We start from the raw sequence: 19565 nt of genomic DNA, 5'->3' as shown, positions 1-19565 counted from the left end.
TTCATTGGAATTAATCGAGAAATTCCCCTCGCTAGCGTGTAAATAAAAAATACGCCGGCCGGCCATACATAAATGGCAGTGACGGTAACGACGGATTAGGAGGAAGGGGTGCATACGTGAACTACAAGCGTATTGGGATGATCATACTATCATTTTAGAGTGTGCAATCTGGGTCGGAATCCAGCATAATATATTTATAAAAAAGAGGTTCACATAAAAGCACTCATGATAAAGCCGCGCCCGGCCCCTACAACATCATTTTGGATTTTCAGATGGTGGGCCGGGTGGCAGGGGTAGGGGGCAAAGTTCGCCCCACTCTTCAAGTACTTCCCCCCCCCAAAGGGCCACTTTTACTTTGTAAAGAAGTGCCCCTTCCCCTTTTTAACTCGGATAAGCGCACATTTCATCAACACATATGCCCCCTTTCCTATCTGATAAGGGCTATTTAGAAAAATGAGGCCCTTCATAAATAAAAAGTGTCCTTTTTCATCTCTGGTAAATGACCATTTTCATATATGAGAAGTTAATTCTTTTTACTTCAGTGCGCTCTTCACCTCCGATAATTGCCCCTATTCAAATCTGAGAGATGCTCGTTTTACTTTGAAAAGTACCCCTTCCCCTCCTGATAAGTACTCTTTTCATCTGTGATGGGTGCCCATTTTCACCTTTGCTAACTGCCCTTTTATTTTGAATCGTGCCCCTTTTCCTTTCTAATAAGGGACCTATCCCCTTTTCATAAATGCCCCTTTTCACCTCTGATAAATCAAATTCTGATGGATGCCCCTTTTCCGTCAACAAATGCCCATTTCCCATACTCATAAGTGCCCTATCTCATTTCTGGTGAGTGCCTCCTTTCAGGTGTAAGAAGTGCCCCGTTTGAACCTTTGATAATTACTCTTTGTACCTTGACACATGCTCCTTTTCTTTTCTAATAAGTGTCTTTATCCCTTTCGCACGTAGGCACGGGGGGGGGGGGAGGGGCACGTGCCCCTAACCTGCTCATCATTAGTCTTGCACCTAATTTAAAGCGACTAAGAGTAATTTCCCCTAAAAGGTCGCTCGCTCGCTCGCATTTATAGATGATACAATTATATGTCACTTTAAAACAATGTTTTTTCAGTCTTCCGTGATGCTTATAACCCCATCATGATTTGGTTTTTTCCTCTTTATAAGATGTAATTTTTCACTCTGCGACCTCACAGATCTTACATTTTTTCTCGCTCGCTTTGCTCGCTCGCAAATGAATATTCAGACAATCACACCCAGCCGAAAGTGTGATGCTTAAGCAATATCTTGTATGATATATAAAGAAAAACAAATATTGAAATCGTCCCTGATAATGGAATCACAATGAAAGGGTATATACCAATGTCTAAAAAAAATGGATATTTTCGCTTTGAGATTTTGCTTTGTAGGTGCCCTTTTTTGTTGGTGCTTTCCACTTTGGAAATAGCTCCGCCGCCCCTGCTTACGCATTAGCGCCAGCGTTAATTTCACGCTTGCGTGCACAGGGGGTGTCTGTGTGTGTGTGCGTGTGTGTGTAGGTGGGGGGGGGGTTCCTCTCTAGCTCTGAAGCTGATTTTTTTTTTTACCTGGATTCGTGCGATTCGGTTAATACTTTTAGAGGGAGTCTGAGGGGTGATGTGCCCCCCTCTGAAGCTGAAATTGTTTGGATTTTTGAAACAGGATTCGTGCGTTTTGGTTAATACTTTTTTGGGGAGTCTGATTTGATTTCAAAACACCTGCAGTTATTGCGGGATGGGGTTGCAGCCTCTCTTTCCCCGAAAATTTAAAAATTACCAATATGCATTTGTTATATCTTATCTCGTATATTTTGGTGACAATTAACACTTTTCACAACATACATAAGCTCAAATTTCCGCTCACTCGCCAAATTATTAAACCAGGAAATAGATATTGGGGCAAGAGGCTTCAGCCCCCACTGATGGAAATGTCAAAAAAATTAGGCGCGAGCATAACTTAAAAACGGGGAATGTTGATATCGGACAAGAGATGTGACGTGAGCATGTCCCCTTTCCAAAATAATTGTGCCCGCTTGTAGGTACCAGTACACTATTAAAGTACAGTGCTTCTAATATGACCTTGTCAGTATTGGTAAGTTTAAATAACGGTCTGCGCGAATTTCGAATTTCCGGCCCCCCCCCCCCTATTGGAAAATCCTGGATCCGCGCCTGCAACAGGATGCATTGGCATTGCTGTGTAACACAAACTTTGAAATCAACTGCTTACGCAAAGAACAGATCAAGCCAGACTTAAATGCCAAGTACTCACATCTATGCAAACCTGCCACACCTTGAGTCAGTACTTATTTGGCGATGACTTAACAAAAAGAGTCAAAGATCTTACAGGACAACAAAAAGCTGCATCTGGCATGGTGCGTGGACAACGTACACCCCGTCCCCAGTACCATCCGTACAGGACGCAAGCGTCCAGCATTTTTCAATACCGCAGACAAGGATGGAAGCGTGCCACCGGCACATCACAAACTTTTCCAAGTAGCAGGCCCGCAAATGGGAACTACGACAGGCCTTTTTTAGGCCAGCGAACCCAACGAGGCAGACCATACATAGCTCCGCCTCACACCCAGACAATGAGCATGGGGAAACAGACCCAATCCTTCCAGCGGCCACAGGCAGCAAGGAGGAAATAGCTACACCATTACCCAAAGAGGTAAGTAGGACATATGAATGTTTTGAGAATGTTAAGATTAATGCTCCTTCTACTTCATGTACATTACAACAAAAATGCATCTCAATTGTGCCTGTTGGAGGTCGATTGATATATTTCTATCGTAGATGGCGTGAATTAACGTCAGATCTTTTTCTGCTATCAGCGGTACGAGGCAATGAGATTAAATTTGATCATTCGAAAGGGGTTTCCTCAAGAAATAAGCCCCTCTATGGTTACAAAAAGTGCCCTTTAGAAATGAATCAGATTACTAAAGAAATCTTGGCTCTACAAGCAAAAAACGTAATAGAACCTTGCTCATTTGAAGAGGGAGAATTCCTCTCAAACATCTTCACGAGACCCAAGAAAGATGGGGGTACTCGTATGAATTTGAATTTATTGTATGATCTTAGACTCGGAGCTTAATCAAAGTTTGAACGTACAACACTTTAAGATGGTTAACATCCACACTGCCAAGCACTTGATTACTCCGCACTGTTATCTTGCATCAATCGACCTCCAAGATGCTTATTACTCCATTCCAGTAGACCCCCATAGTAGAAAATACTTGAGGTTCATGTGGCAGGGTGAGCGCTGGCAATTTGCAGCCCTACCTAATGGGCTCAGCACAGCCCCAAGACTGTTGACAAAATTGCTGAAGCCAGTCTTTGCCGAACTGCGACAAGCAGGTCATACAGTCATAGGATATTTGGGCAACACCATAATTATTGGTGAGACAAAAGAAAAGCTTAAAGAGAGTGGGAGAGCAACAACCAAGATTCTCTCAGAATTAGGTTTCATCATTCACACTACAAAATCAGTGCTCATCCCAACACGTGAACTAGCCTTTCTTGGCTTTATTCTTAACACTGAGAGTATGACTGTTAGATTGCCTCAAGCAAAGGCACAAGAAGTGAAAGATAATTATATGCCGTGAATTAATGGGCACGTTCCTCCCATCAATACGAATGGTATCACAGGCTTTCATCGAAAGGGTGCGATGCGGTGCGGCGCGGTGTGGTGTGCTCAACGCACCCATTCGATAAAAGAGGGGGGCCTTTTCTCGAAAGGGTGCGTTGAGAGCGGAGTTCCGTTTTAACACACCCTTTCGATGAAAGCGGGGGGGGGGGGGGGGGGGGGCTTTTCTCGAAAGGGTGCGTCGACTAGTCTTTCGCATCAGTCGTTTAAAATGTGGATCTCGGACAGAAGGTAATAGTTGCCAATTTAAGTATATCGAAAATGTATTAAATAAAATGGAATGGTCTTGATTACATAGTGGTCTCTTTCGTTATTAGTATTACTATGTTGATGGGGGAGACAGAGAGAAGGAAAAAAGGGAAAGGGAAGATAAAAGGAAAGAAAGAAGAATAAGAAGAGAAGAGGGAAACGGGGGGGGGGGGGAGGAAGGACTCTTGCCCCCCCCCCCCGCCAAAAAATAAATCAGAGAGAGAAGGGAAAGGGAAAGAGAAGATGAAAGGAAAGAAAGAAGAGGAAGAAGAAGAAAAGAGGGAAACGGGGGCATAGGGCTCTTGCCTCCTCCCCCCGCCAACAAATAGTAGAGAGAGAGAGAGAGAGAGAGAGATAGAGAGAAGGGAAAGGGAAAGAAAATATAAAAGGAAAGAAAGAAGAAGAAGAAGGAAAGAGGGAAACGGGGGAAGGGCGAAAGGGAGAGAGAGAGAGAGAGAGAGAAGGGAAAGGGAAATGGAAAGAGAATATAAAAGGAAAGAAAGAAGAGGAAGAAGAATAAAAAGAAAAGAGGGAAGGGAAAGGGAAAGGGAAAGAAAAAAGAGGAAAACGGGGGCGAAGGGCTCTTGCCCCCCCGCCAAAAAATAAAAAAAAAGAGAGAGAGAGAGAGAAGGGAAAGGGAAAGGGAAAGAGGAAAGGAATATAAAAGGAAAAAAAGAAGAAAAAAGGAAAACGGGGGCGAAGGACTCTTGCCTCCTCCCCCCCCCCCGCCATTAAATAAATAGGAGAGAGAGAGAGAGAGAGAGAGAAGGGATAGGGAAAAGGAAAGAAAATATAAAAGGAAAGAAAGAAGAAGAAGGAAAGAGGGAAACGGGAGGAAGGGCGAAAGGCTCTTACCCCCCCCCCTCCCGCCAAAAAAATAAATAAGAGAGGGAGAGAGAAGGGAGAGGGAAAGAAAATACAAAAGAAAAGAAAGAAGAGGAAAAAGAATAAGAAAAGAGGGAAACGAGGGCGAAGGGCTCTTGTCTCCTCCCTCCCCCCCCGCCAAAAAATAAATAAGAGAGAGAGAGAGAGAGAGAGAGAATAAAAGGAAAGAAAGAAGAGGAAGAAGAAAAGAGGGAAACGGGGGCAAAGGGCTTTTGCCTCCTCCCCCCGCCAACAAATAGTAGAGAGAGAGAGAGAGAGAGAGATAAAGAGAAGGGAAAGGGAAAGGGAAAGAAAATATAAAAGGACAGAAAGAAGAAGAAGAAGGAAAGAGGGAAACGGGAGAAGGGCGAAAGGGAGAGAGAGAGAGAGAGAGAGAGAAGGGAAAGGGAAATGGAAAGAGAATATAAAAGGAAAGAAAGAAGAGGAAGAAGAAGAAAAGAGGGTAACGGGGGCGAAGGGCTCTTGCCTCTTGTCTTTCCTATTCTCCCTCTTTTTCGTTTTTCTCTTTCTTTTCTTCTCTTTTCTTTCCTTTCTTTTCTTTTTTCTTTTTTTCTTTTCTTTCCCTTTTACTCTCTTTTTTCCCCTCCCCCTTTTCTCTTTTTTCCCGACGGCAGCGCAATTTTACCGACAATATCCTGACAGGTGGGGGGGGGGGGGTGTCGCACCCCCACACCCCCCTTTGGATACGCCCCTGCCTACCCCACTGTTGGCGACCACAAGGCTATCAATACAAATTAAGACATATTAATGAAGATTCTTTTTTAATGTTGCAGAGAGATAAGTATTTTCTCTATGAACTTGTTTAATGGACAATAAATAATATTAAAAAGATGAATACTATAGCGGTATAATAATGAGAGAGATGATTTAAGTCATACGTTTTTTCAATGTGATTGGAGTGGACTTGAGGGTGGGGGGGGGGGGGCTCCCCCCTTCTAAGATCTCGGCCGTTTCACAGCCGATCGCCGCGAAAATGCATATTTATGGTAATTTATGCAAACAAGGTCAGAGAATTCACATTTTTACCCATAAATCATATATAATTCATATTCGAGCGTTCTTTTTCACTTCATATATCCGTTAGAATAATAATACGACAACAAAGTTGGAAGAGCCAGTTTATCCCTATGTTATCTCTTGTTTTGATAATTTGTATTTATGTATTATATTATTTTGTTATTTCATTTCATTTCTAACCACAATTCAACTATTTTTACCCAAAATCAAACACATTAACTTGAAACAAGACCAAATAACCAATGTTTTCTCTTTTTTTAAAAGAATAAATGGTATTTCCATATGTTTGGTACATAAATCACAAAAATGAGCGATTTTAGGGCTGACATGCAAAAACAAAAGGTCACGTGACTCCGCAATTATACGTCCGATTTTCAACAACAAAAATGTTTCAAAAGATGTGTAAGACTCGAAAGAAAAAAGTCATGAAAGAAAAACTTTATATCTGCCGCGGTTCCGGAGTAGTCGCGAAATTACTAGAGAGCACTAATCTTTTTTGGGGCCCTCAAAAATTTGAAAAATCGTACCCCCCCCCCCCCTTGAACGCCAGGGGGGGGGGGGGGTATCTCCCAAAAACGGTAAAAAATTAACGTGTTTTTTTTTACACGTTTTTTTCACAGGGCGGAGCCCTCAGAAGCTCAGGGGTATTAAACATCAAAATTAACGTCGGATGAGCATAATTTTATACCTTATTTGTGACAGTGGCAGGACACAATTTGGTGTTGGGTCCAGGGGGTGGAGCCCCCAGAAGCTCAGGAGTTTTGTACATTAAATTATTATTATTTTATACCTTATTTGTGACACAGGGGTCACGAATTGGCGTGGGGTCTGGGGGTGGAGCACCCGGAAGCTCAGGGGTTTTGGGCAATAAATAACGGTCAGATGAGCATATTTTTATATCTATTTGTGACACTGGCAGGACACAAATTGGTGTTGGATCCAAGGGGCGGAGCCCTAAGAAGGTGAGGGGTTTTATACATCAAATTATCGTCAGATGAGCATATTTATATATCTATTTGTGACACTGGCAGAACACAAATTCTTCTTCCTCTTCCTCTTCTTTCTTTCCTCTTATCTTCTCTTTCCCTCTCCTTCTCCAACATAAGATGCAAGACGGATATATATCGACTCACCTTCTTTCCAAGAACCATACGGGCCTGGAATTTACTTCCCCCCCCCCAGCATCTTTGCCTGCGACGCAGTCGAAACCTTCAAAGCCAGACTCTGGGAAGCCATCCAAGGGGGTAATAATCATAGTCCCTCCCCACAACTGCAATGTGATGGGACTTATTAATTCTAAAATGTTCTAGAAGCAACAAACACTCTCTCGAGAACGATAACGTTCTTATTGGTCATCTTTATATCCCTCTTGAGGATCAGGACCAGGATCAGAACAGATTCTCTCTCTCCCTCTTATTTATTTTTTGGCGGGGGGGGGGGGGGGGAGGGAGGAGGCAAGAGCCCTTCGCCCCTGTTTCCCTCTTTTCTTATTCTTTTTCCTCTTTCTTTTCTTTTATATTTTCTTTCCTTTGCCCTTCACTCTCTCTCTCTCTTATTTATTTTGTTGGCGGGGGGAGGGGGGGGGGGCAAGAGCCCTTCGCCCTTCCCCCGTTTCCCTCTTTCCTTCTTATTCCTCTTCTTTCTTTCCTTTTATATTTTCTTTCCCTCTCCCTTCTCTCTCTTATTTATTTTTGGCGGGGGGGGGGGGCAAGAGCCCTTCGCCCCCGTTTCCCTCTTTTCTTCTTATTCTTCTTCCTCTTCTTTCTTTCCCTTTATCTTCTCTTTCCCTTTCCCTTCTCTCTCTATCTCTCTCTTATTTACTTTTGGCGGGGGGAGGCAAGAGCCCTTCGCCCCCGTTTAACTCTTTTCTTCTTCTTCTTCTTCCTCTTCTTTCTTTCCTTTTATCTTCTCTTTCCCTTTCCCTTCTCTCTCTCTCTTATTTATTTGTTGGCGGGGGGAGGAGGCAAAAGCCCTTTGCCCCCGTTTCCCTCTTTTCTTCTTCCTCTTCTTTCTTTACTTTTATCTTCTCTTTCCCTTTCCCTTTCCCTTCTCTCTATCTCTCTACTATTTGTCGGCGGGGGGGGGGGGGGGGGGGAGGGAGGAGGCAAAAGCCCTTTGCCCCCGTTTCCCTCTTTTCTTCTTCTTCCTCTTCTTTCTTTCCTTTTATCTTCTCTTTCCCTTTCCCTTTCCCTTCTCTCTCTCTCTCTCTCTCTACTATTTGTTGGCGGGGGGGGGGGGGGGGAGGAGGCAAAAGCCCTTTGCCCTCGTTTCCCTCTATTTTCTTCTTCTTCCTCTTCTTTCTTTCCTTTTATCTTCTCTTTCCCTTTCCCTTTCCCTTCTCTCTATCTCTCTCTCTCTCTCTCTACTATTTGTCGGGGGGGGGGGGGGGGGGGAGGGAGGAGGCAAAAGCCCTTTGCCCCCGTTTCCCTCTTTTCTTCTTCTTCCTCTTCTTTCTAGTAATAGTAATAACGAAATCAAGACCATTCCATTTTATTTAATACATTTTTGATATACTTAAATTGGCAACTATTACCTTGTCCGAGATCCTCATTTTAAGCGACTGATGCGAAAGACTAGTCGACGCACCCTTTCGAGAAAAGCCCCCCCCCCCGCTTTTATCGAAAGGGTGTGTTAAAACGGTACTCCGCTCTCAACGCACCCTTTCGAGAAAAGGCCCCCCTCTTTTATCGAATGGGTGCGTTGAGCACACCGCGCCGCACCGCACCGCACCCTTTCGATGAAAGCCGGTATCACAAGTGATTGGAAAGGTCATAGCAACTTTCCCGGTGGTTGAGTATGGCCCCTTATACTACAGATCTATGGAAAGGGACAAATTTGCAGCCCTCAGACAAAACAGGGGTCATTTTGACAGAAAGATGAAGTTGTCCCTTGAGGCCAAAGAGGAGTTTAAGTGGTGGATGAACAATGTTTCTATGGCCTCCTCCCCAATTGTTAGGAAAAAACCTGACTTAGAATTGCACACAGATGCCAGTGGCCTTGGATGGGGAGCTACTGACCTCCAGAAGCAAACAGGGGGTCGTTGGAATGAATTCGAGGCATAAAGGGCAAGAAACAATGAAATAAATTTCCTGGAAACCCTAGCTGCTGGGTTGGGGATAAAATCCTTTTGCATGAATAAGCGTAACGTGCATGTGATGGTAAGAATAGATAATACCACTGCAGTGGCTCCTTTAAATCACATGGGAGGTTGCAAGTCAGCAATGTGTGACAAGATGACAAGAGAAATTTGGCAGTGGTGCATTTCTCGTAATATTTGGCTCACTGCAGCCCAGGTACCTGGTCGACTCAATTCCATAGCAGATGAAAGATCCAGGAAATTTAATGATCGAACAGAATGGAAACTAAACAGACAAGTGTGCGACAGAATAGTTTCCCGCTTTGGTGTACCAGAAATAGACCTGTTCGCCTCAAGACTAAATGCTCAAGTAGAGAAATATGTCACTTGGCACCCAGACCCTGGGGCTTTTGCAGTTGACGCATTTACGCTAGATTGGAAACCTTATGCATTCAATGCATTCCCACCATTCTGTATGATCCCCAAATGCTTGCAAAAAATCAGAGAGGATAAAACTAGAGGGTTACTTCTGGTCCCTAATTGGCCCACTCAGGCGTGGTTCCCTCAGTTGGTTAGCATGATGGAAGGAGAGCCATTTTTATCCAGAGGCAAGAAGCTTTGCTACTCCTTCCTGTGTCAAAGACAGATCCCCAAATGCTTGCAAAAAATCAGAGAGGATAAAGCTAGAGGGTTACTTCTGGTCCCTAATTGGCCCACTCAGGCGTGGTTCCCTCAGTTAGCATGATGGAAGGAGAGCCATTGTTTATCCAGAGGCAAGAAGATTTGCTACTCCTTCCTGTGCCAAACACCACCCACCCTCTTAATGCTAATATTGACCTCTTATGTTGCAGGTTATGCGGCAACACTTTGAGAATTGGGGACTTAGCAGAAAAAAAGTGGATATCATTACAGCTTCATGGAGAGCATCAACCTGCAAGCAGTACCAAGTGTACATCACACAGTGGCGAAGATTTTGCCACAGCAGGAATACGAGTTACCTCCAAGCCGAGGTGGAAACGGTATTAGAATTCCTTAGTAGTTTATTCCATGACAGGAACATTAGCTACAGTGCGATCAATACAGCTCGTAGCGCTTTATCCACAGACAGTAAGTACTCACCCTCTTATAACCAGACTGATGAGAGGTGTTTTTCAACTCAGACCTGTCTTACCTAGATATACAGAAATATGGAATATTAGTCCAGTCCTCGATTTTCTAAAAAAAATTGTCTCCAGTAAACTCCTTAAACCTCAGAGATTTAACACTCAACGTATGTATGCTAATGGCTCTTGTATCGGCACAGAGAGTGCGAACCTTGCATATATTGAAGACTAACAAGATGACCCTGAAAGGGGGCTTTGTGGTTTTTCAATTGGATGAACACTTGAAGCAAAGCAAACCAGGAAAACCAATTTTAAGTTTAAATTGGAAGCATATCCACCTGATAAAAGATTGTGTATTGTGAAACATTATGTCCAGCGCACAGGACCACTTCGTGGGAATAAGAACTCATTCTTTGTAAGTTACACCAGACCTCATAATAGAGTAACAACTCAAACCTTATCTCGTTGGATCAAGACCTGCTTGCAAAGAGCAGGTGTGGATACAAACGTTTATAAGGCTCATTCAACGCGGGCAGCATCAACTTCAGCAGCTGCCGAGGCAGCACTTCCAATGGACCAGATCCTAGCCCGAGCAGGATGGTCTTCAGAGAAAACGTTCAGGAAGTTCTACAGGAAACCTTTTGAAAACAAGAGAAACTTTACCCAGGCAGTCTCACAAGATAGCACACTGCTTTAAGAACTGCATCAGAAGGCATTTCACTAGAATTGGCATTAAGAGACCAGCTGTCTAAATAATAGAACTGGGATTAAGAAACCAGATGGCTAGAATAAACTAGATATAGAAACGAACAATGTTTTTGCAACATTATGACGTCTTATATATGGACGTTTTGTATGTGAAATGTTTTGCCACATGTATGAACAGACTACAATAACTATCAAATATGGTGATTCATTGGTTAGAAGCATTCAATTCAATCTGCATAATCAGTGTTCACTTTTCAGTACATGTTGGTTGTTCCAAAATGTGGCTACTATGCTTCAAAATCTCATGTAATTACGAACAGAGAAATATGATATGAAATATTAATATTAAACGAGAACTTACCGTTTGAAGCTTGATCTTTATTTTATGAATATTTAGGAGGAAGTTATTACATGCCCTCCTCACCCACCCAAACTTCAAACTTAAGTGTAAGTTCCCTGTTCCTTACTACTAAGATTAGCCACATTTGTAGCTTTGAATATTGACTGCGCATGCGCGACAGGATCTCATGTAATAACTTCCTCCTAAATATTCATAAAATAAAGATCAAACTTCAAATGGTAAGTTCTTGTTTAATCTTACTATTATACTTTATTACTGTTTTGGTGGCAGCATGCAGCACCAATAAAGCCTCCACATTCATATATAATTTTGTTGTTGTATTCTATTGTACATGTTTCTCTTTAACTTGTATGCTATGTTTTGTATTTTATATGTTTGTTATGCTTTTTTAATGATGAATAAAATAAAGATCAATTCAAATGCTCTCATATATATTGTTTACCAATTTTAGACAATTCAATCGAATGTTCATGGGATATTGATTTTAATCTATACCGCATATAATGAGTATCTCATAACTGAACTTGAATTACCATTTGTGACCTATTTCTGTTTATTATCATTGTTTATTCGTAGATTCTCAAGGAAGTACGCTTCACGATTTTCTGATAGATTAGTCATGGCAGGAAAGGAAAAGAGGGACACTTTTGAGGATGACGAGGCTGAAGACTTGATGGACTGTACATCTCAAGAAAGACCGGCGGCCATGACAGAGCCTATCATCAAAGAATCAGAATGTGGACGGGATCGGGCACGTCGGCGTTGGGTTACCGTTGAGTTCATTGTGATCCTCGTTGCGGCTAGCTATGGGGGTATGGCCACACTCTCAGGACAGTACATCAGACAGCGTGTAAGCTTAGATCTCTATGGCAACACAACGCAATCGAACGGTTCACAATGTAATCAAGGCAATGCTACTATGGAAATAGAAGAGGAAATACAGAAGATCACATCAAAGTGGACTCTTTATCTTTGTACTTGTGCTGCACTTCCAAGTATCTTCTCTACTTTGATCATCGGTTCGCTCAGTGAGCGGTACGGTAGAAGAATGCCTATCCTCTTACCGTGTATAGGATTCCTAGGTCAGTGTGTTGGGCAGCTCTGTGTTGTTTATCTCTGTCTTCCTCTGAGTTACCTACTGTTTGTGAATGTGTTCTGTGGTCTTTGCGGAGGCATGTCTTTGTTTATGGCTGGGTGCTTTGCGTACATCACTGATATCACGACGGAGAAACAACGGATGGTGAGAATCGTCATCGTGGAGATTCTCGCATTTGCTGGTATAGGAGCAATGCAGATCGGCTTGGGATACATGATCAAGTCACTTGGTTTTGGGCTAAGCCTTTGGATGCCATTCACTGCCATGGTCCTGAGTCTTATTAACGCTGGAATACCATGGCTCCTCATAGAAACTATTGTTCCCAAGTCAAAAGAAGAGCGGAGAGATTTGGCTGAAGTTCTCAGAGACATCATTAATCTATTTCGTGTAAAAACAGGTTAATATTGTATTCATTTGTGAAAAGTTCATTCACTTCATTTGTTCTACAAAATGTATACTTTTTTTTTATATTAAAGGGTGATAACAAATATGAAACATCACATGATAGAAGGATTGAAATGATTATGTATTAGTGATGGAATAATTGAATGAGTATACATTATTTCAAATTCAGATGACAACAAAGGATAATGCTTTACATACACTCTATAGTACTTCACAAAGTTTGGCAAATCCAATTTTTGGGATCAATCTTATGTTAATTGAGTGAGGTATAACAGAAAATGGTCAGGAAATTCTACCGGTTGCATTATGGAAAGCGAATAAAATTATAGTAGAAATTCTAACAATTCCCTACCGTTAATTTTGTATATTTGTTAAATTCTATTTAGACTACTCCCCATAGAATTTAACATATATATACAAAATTAACGATAGGGGATTTAATAAATGTTGATTAGCTACTGACTTAAAGGTAATGCAAAGTTTTGGGAAATTTTGAAAATTGGGTTGAAAGGGAATCTTTACAATTTGATATATTTGGATGCCCCTGTGGATGTATTATAAGCACTAAAAAAATTAGCCCCCAAAACACTTCTGTTTTCGAGAAAAATTGAATTAAAAAATTTACCGGTGCTCCCGGTAAATTTTGATAAATTTCAGATAGCGCCTATGGCCGTACAATGGTAGCTGCGACCATGAAAATCTCAGAATATGTAGTTGTGATATACAATTTCCAAACGAGAATAGCTAATCGGTCGATTTTAGTCAAGAAACATCATTTCATAGCTAAATTAATATCTTGACCTCGAGAGGGAGCTATACATCATAAATAGTTTATTATTTATAATTTCATAACTTTAGACTCGATTTCAACAGCGAAAACGATCAATGGATAGTGTAGGAACGCATATGCTTCCAATATGTTCATTTGAACCAAATTCATTACCCCATACCAAAACCTTGTGGACCTTGGAATTTTGGAGTGATAAGATTTGCCTGAATTAACAACTACATGTAGTTTATAATGCAACATGCATTCTGATGGCAGGGGAGGATAGAGTCTTGGGTATAAGTGTATAGTTTGAATTATAATTATGTGAGCTGATCTGATCTATTTACAGGGCCCTCGTGTAAGAACAGCACTGATCAATGCTGATTCCCTGGATATGCATACAAACATATTATTGTATTATTAATATCATGATTGTCTTTTATTTCAAACAGATAATCGCCTGTACCTCCTGCTGAGCATGTTTGCTATGACTCTTCTAGTTGGTATCGTGATCCAAGGTGGGATTCCGATCACCATGCTCTATGGACAAGGACAACCCTTTTGCTGGGACTCAGTAACTATTGGATTCTATATTACTACTTCACTAGCTATACCAGGCATTGGTAAGACCAATCATCTATCAGATGGATAACTCAATAATGTGGGTATCATCCCATTGAATGTTGTGTTCAGTATTAAGGGCGTGTTCTATTATTGCTGAATGAGATGGAATGTTTAATATGGGGGCAGTGCAATTTAAATTTTAAGGGATGGATTAGAATATGCATCGCTCACGAGTCACGACGGCTTTCCGGCTATTATAGGTGAACCATTGGATTAGTAAAGATAGAAGTGGTTCCCAAGAATAGGAGGAAATTTGTATTTCCTCTCCGATCCCGGATGACCTTTTCTCTGTTGCTATATGCTCCTTCTCTCATTTATAGTAGATGATGTGCAACCCAAGACTGTAGAGTCTTAACCCTATATAGCCCGGGCTATTTTGAAACTGCATAGCCCGGGGGGGGGGGGGGGGGGGGGCTTCTAAGGCCCCCCCCCCATGATCTCGGCCGTGAAACAACCGATCGCCGCGAAAATTTGCATACATGTCAAGTGAAGTGTATAGACCACTATGGTAATGTCAATTTTTTGAAAAATTCATTCATTTGCATATTTATGGTAATTTTTGCAAATAAGGTCATAAAATTCACATTTGTGCCCATAAATCAGACATTATTCATATTTAAGCATTCTTTTTCACTACATATATTTGTTAGACCATTTGGAATAATAATACAACACAAAATTCCTTATGTTATCTATTGTTTTTGTTGTTTTATTTCATTTCCAACTATAATCCAACTATTTTGACCCTAAAATAAACACCTAACTATAAACAAGACCAAATAACCAATGTTTTATCTCTTTATTTGAAAAATGAGATTTCCATATGTTTTGTACACAAATCACAAAAATGAGCGATTTTCGGGCTGACATGCAAAGAAAAAAGGACACGTGACTTTGTAATGGTAGGTCCGATTTTCGAAAAATTTCTTCCAAAAGATGCGCAAGACTTGAAAGAAAAAAGTCACAAAATTTCAGTTCAAGATTTTCTTGCGTTAAAAAATTATCGCAAAAAATGTCGAGGGGGGGGGGGGGGCTTCTAAAGCCCCCCCCCCCGGGCTAGATAGAGTTAAGTTTCCTTTTTTGTTTAATGTAGGAACAATTGTTAAACAAATTGGGGAAAAATCATTTTGAAAGTGACATTACACAGTGTGCTATTACATTGCATTGCTTGTGTGTTTCAGGTACAGTAAGTGGAGCCGGCATCTTCCAATGGTGCAAACTTGGCTACCTGTGGATAATACAGATCTCTATCTTGAGTTGTCTAGCTAATACTCTAGCGTTAGCATTCACCTACGTCATTCAATCGACTATTTTCATCTTTGCAAGTAAGTTGACACATTCTATCTTTGTAAGTAAGTTCACACATTCAATCTACTAATGTCAACTTTGCAATTAAGTTTACACATTCAATCTACTAATGTCAACTTTGCAAGTAAGTTTACACATTCAATCAGCTTATACTGCACACTGGGGTTGCGGCGTGCTGGAAAACACTTGAGTCACGGCTTGCTGGGCCAATTTTTTTAATGGTATCTTCAAATCAGCCTACACGCTGGGAAAATCTTATCTTAAATTAGCGACTGTGTTAAACCATTTTCAATGGGGGTCCGTGGGGAAATTTACTTTAAAAAAGATAATGATAGAAAAATGAGAAGACAATTATTCGGGCTGGCATTAGGAAATACAAAATACTAGGTGGATAAAGTGGATTTTAGAGAAAGTGTAATACTACAACGGAATATAACTTGTAATGATATCCGTAAGAAATTTAGATTTTCTCTGGAGTCAGGTGAGACTCCAAGTCAGTACTTGGTTAGGATAGGACACTACCTAGGACACTTCCTCGGCACTACATCCTGACTTATGGATCCTGCTGAGTATCGTCGTAGAAGTAAAATTAGATAGGTGGATGGAGTTGTCTGAGACAGAAAAGTCCTTTGAAGGTCTTATAAACATGTTGCTCAAGCAACAGCTCATTGAGAAGGGTGGCCCCACTTTAGCAATGTTTCTGAAAGAACGAAAGTAACAGCTCATTGAGAAGGGTGGCCCCTCTTTAGCAATGTTTCTGAAAGAACGAAAGCAACAGCTGATTGAGAAGAATGGCCCCTCTTTAGCAATGTTTCTGAAAGAACGAAAGCAACAGCTGATTGAGAAGAGTGGCCCCTCTTTAGCAATGTTTCTGAAAGAACGAAAGCAACAGCTCATTGAGAAGAATGGCCCCTCTTCAGCAATGTTTCTGAAAGAACGAAAGCAACAGCTCATTGAGAAGGGTGGCCCCTCTTTAGCAATGTTTCTGAAAGAACAAAAGCAACAGCTCATTGAGAAGAATGGCCCCTCTTTAGCAATGTTTCTGAAAGAACGAAAGCAACAGCTGATTGAGAAGAATGGCCCCTCTTTAGCAATGTTTCTGAAAGAACGAAAGCAACAGCTGATTGAGAAGAATGGCCCCTCTTTAGCAATGTTTCTGAAAGAACGAAAGCAACAGCTGATTGAGAAGAATGGCCCCTCTTTAGCAATGTTTCTGAAAGAACGAAAGCAACAGCTCATTGAGAAGGGTGGCCCCTCTTTAGCAATGTTTCTGAAAGAACGAAAGCCTCAGTCGGTTTCGGAAATGGTTAGCTGATACATTTGTTGTGGCTCATTTTGGTCAATTTGGGAATGGTAGGCCCAGGCATTTTGATAGTAGGAAACAGAAATTTCCAGATAAATCATCTCATGGAGATAAGAAGAGGAATAATGGTGACTCCAGATCTCTGTCGGTGACTAAGAAAATTATTTTTGGAACATCTTGCTAATAATTGTAAGCATAGGTTACTTGCTGCAGGTCAAGTAGACAAGAGTAAGGCTAAGAGGAATTCTGGTACTAAAGCAGAGATAGGAAAGGTTGACTATCCCTAGTGTTTGCCTGGTAGCCCAGAACCTGATAATACCGACACATGTGGACTGTTGTTTGTATTATCTGTAGTTGTTGATGCACATTGTGCAGACTACTTTGAGGAGAGTATAAAAGCTCAATCGGTACTGTGGGCTGCATGTCAGCTTTTAGCTAAGGAGCAAATTGCCAGTAGTAGATGGGAAGATAGGATCTCAGGTTGTTTATAGTGTTCTGCACGATACAGAATGTTCATGGCAAGTTGTTAGGAAATTGTTAGTCACGCGTAGATTGAGTGTAATTCTTATAGGTGGGACAGTTTGGCGATTTTCTGTGGCTAGGATAGATATTAGGTCCCCTTTCTGTGTAGGAACCGCAGGAGCATTGTGTGTTAAATCACCAGTCTTTGATCTTGTTCTTCAGGAAATAGAACATGTTCGTTTGGTAGATAATCCTCTTCTAAATTGGGAGAGACATTTGCCTCAGATTGATAATTCTGAAGGAAGGTTGTCTCAGGTTGATAATTTGAGAGTAGTTCACCTGAGAGTGGTTTGACTCAGACAGATGGTCAGGAGAGTAGTTCGACTGGGGATGATACTAGTGGCATTAGTGACCGAGGTTTTTAAAGCCTCGGTCACAAATGCCATTACGAACTGATACGAACGCCGTACAAACGATTTTCAGACAATGGAAATTCGGGAAGACAATGGAAAAACGGAGATTCGTACAAAATTATCTTCGTACGAATCTTTATGACCGTAGCATAAGGAGGAAACGCTAACAAAAAACCATGCCACCGTGACAGCATTGAGGGCGTTTGACAATACGGATCTCCTGACATCCTTTGACCGGTCACTGCAGGTTCTAGTGGTTCACACCCGCCGGTGTGAAACTGCCACCAGTTCCCCGAGAGAGTGCTGTTAGTAACTTGCAAGAGCTACTGGTACTTACCCACCTTTGCAAGCAGCCTTCATGAAATGAAAGTGAAGGCGGTCATTGTCACTTTGCGACAGACAGCTACTACTACTACTACTACATAGATGACAGTCCAGGGGGGTGTTTCATAAAGCTGTTCGTAAAGTCATGCATGACTTTATGAATGACTTAAATATGAAAAGCCAAATGGGATGCTCAATAATTTTTATTTGCATCAACTAAAGTTGAACTGTGCAGATAAAACAAGCATTTTAATACAAAGTACATTTTTTGCTATAATTTAATTCAGGTTATTGGAAATATAGTAACACTTTGTTAAAACATCAGGAAAAACTTTGGGCATCCTATCTGGCACTTCATATTGAAGTTGTTCGTAAAGTCATGCGTAACTTTACAAACAGCTTTATGAAACACCTTGGACACTTCCACATGGGATGATCAACTGGTTGAAAGCATCCACCACCGAGCGATCTCCTGTGAACTCAGCTCTACAATGAAGCACCTTTGAAGCTATGGGAACCAACTTCTGCAACTTCTATAAGCCACCACCTGTAGATGTTGAAATCATACTCTTCCCAAAGTTGCCCCGGAACTCTTTTGTCTGCATAGATTTCAACAGTCGCAACACTGTCTGGGGATATCTTAAGACCAACACGAATGGAAAGCTCATTTTTGAATGGCTTGAATCTCAGGAGCTAGTGATACTGTATGACAGCAAGGACAACCCTACATTCTACTCAGGGTGCAACAAATCATGAACTTGCCCCGATCTGTCACTGGTTTCATCAAACATCAGACACACCTGCTCAAGAACTGTCCTTCTAAAGTTCCCGAGGTCTGGCCACTGTCCAATCATCATCTCAAGCAACATGAAGCTTCAACTCTCCAACCTACCAAAGAAGAGATGGAATTTCAGAAAAGCTGACTGGCCCAAGTTCCAGGAACTCGCAAACAAACTATAACATCTCTACTGCCAAACCCCTCCACCAGCAATGTGAATGACTCCTACTCTGCTTTCTGCTCCATGTTACATCAGGCGGCAAAGCTATTCATCCCCAGGAGCAAAAGACACCGTATATTCCATGCTGGGACGAAGAATGCGATCGTATGTATCCTGCACTAAGTCCAAGACCATTGAAGAAAGAAAGGCTGTAGAGAACAACCTGCTGCTATTACTAGGAGAAATGAGGAAGATTGGATGAGAAGAAGAAGTCTCTGAGATCAACTTTACCCACTCTAGTCGCAAGGCCTGGACTACCATAAACAAACACACTGGTCGAAGCAGTGCTCCAAAACAGTGTTCTGTTAAGGGAACTCCATTACTTCAGTCCTAGTTAACAATGGAAAGTGGCAAGATAAAATTACAGAGGCCAAAACCCACTCTCGCTCTGTGACTCTGAGATAAAGAACCTCCTCAAGTCCACTCCAGAGTCAACCTCCATATCTGAAGCCTTCACCTTGGATGAGGTTGAAACTGCACTGAAATCAATAAAGCCCGGCACGTCACCAGGCAGTGATAACATCCACACAGTGTTCCGCAATAACATGAGTCACAAAGCTACTTCCTGGCTACAAGCCTTTCTCTCTACCTGCATGACAACATCCACTATTCCATCAAAATAGAAGACTGCTAAAGTTATTGCCATTCTGAAGCCCAAGAAGCCTACAGACGAACCCAAGAGCTATCGTCCAATCAGTCTGCTATCTCACATCTACAATCTACTTGAAAGGCTGCTACTTGCCAGAATCGTTGACACTGTCCAAGAGAAGCTACCTACTACACAGACAGGTTTCAGGA

The 19565-nt window shown here is 41.7% G+C and overlaps 1 protein-coding gene across 6 annotated transcripts in view; it reads left to right on the top strand.

The window, feature by feature from the left end:
• LOC762884 (proton-coupled folate transporter) overlaps window positions 1-19565 on the top strand; it is a 37434-nt gene that overhangs the window by 4452 nt on the left and 13417 nt on the right. For 2 of the 6 annotated variants that reach the window (XR_004063710.1, XM_030982888.1), the window contains exons 2-4: window positions 11642-12558; window positions 13788-13958; window positions 15141-15284. Coding sequence is in view for 5 of the 6 variants with exons in the window: in XM_030982888.1 (XP_030838748.1) it covers window positions 11685-12558; window positions 13788-13958; window positions 15141-15284 (1189 nt within the window). In the remaining variant the exon portion in view is untranslated. Of the gene's footprint in view, window positions 1-2201; window positions 2692-9744; window positions 10001-11641; window positions 12559-13787; window positions 13959-15140; window positions 15285-19565 lie in introns of all 6 variants that reach the window. The other 4 variants (XM_030982890.1, XM_030982889.1, XM_030982892.1 and 1 more) reach the window with 4 other exon arrangements.

The sequence above is a fragment of the Strongylocentrotus purpuratus genome, unplaced genomic scaffold, assembly GCF_000002235.5.
Source record: "Strongylocentrotus purpuratus isolate Spur 01 unplaced genomic scaffold, Spur_5.0 spur5_scaffold_13, whole genome shotgun sequence".
Classification (NCBI taxonomy): Eukaryota; Metazoa; Echinodermata; class Echinoidea; order Camarodonta; family Strongylocentrotidae; genus Strongylocentrotus; species Strongylocentrotus purpuratus.
The sequence above is the reverse complement of the archived record's forward strand: the minus strand, read 5'-3'. Positions and strand labels throughout refer to the sequence as shown.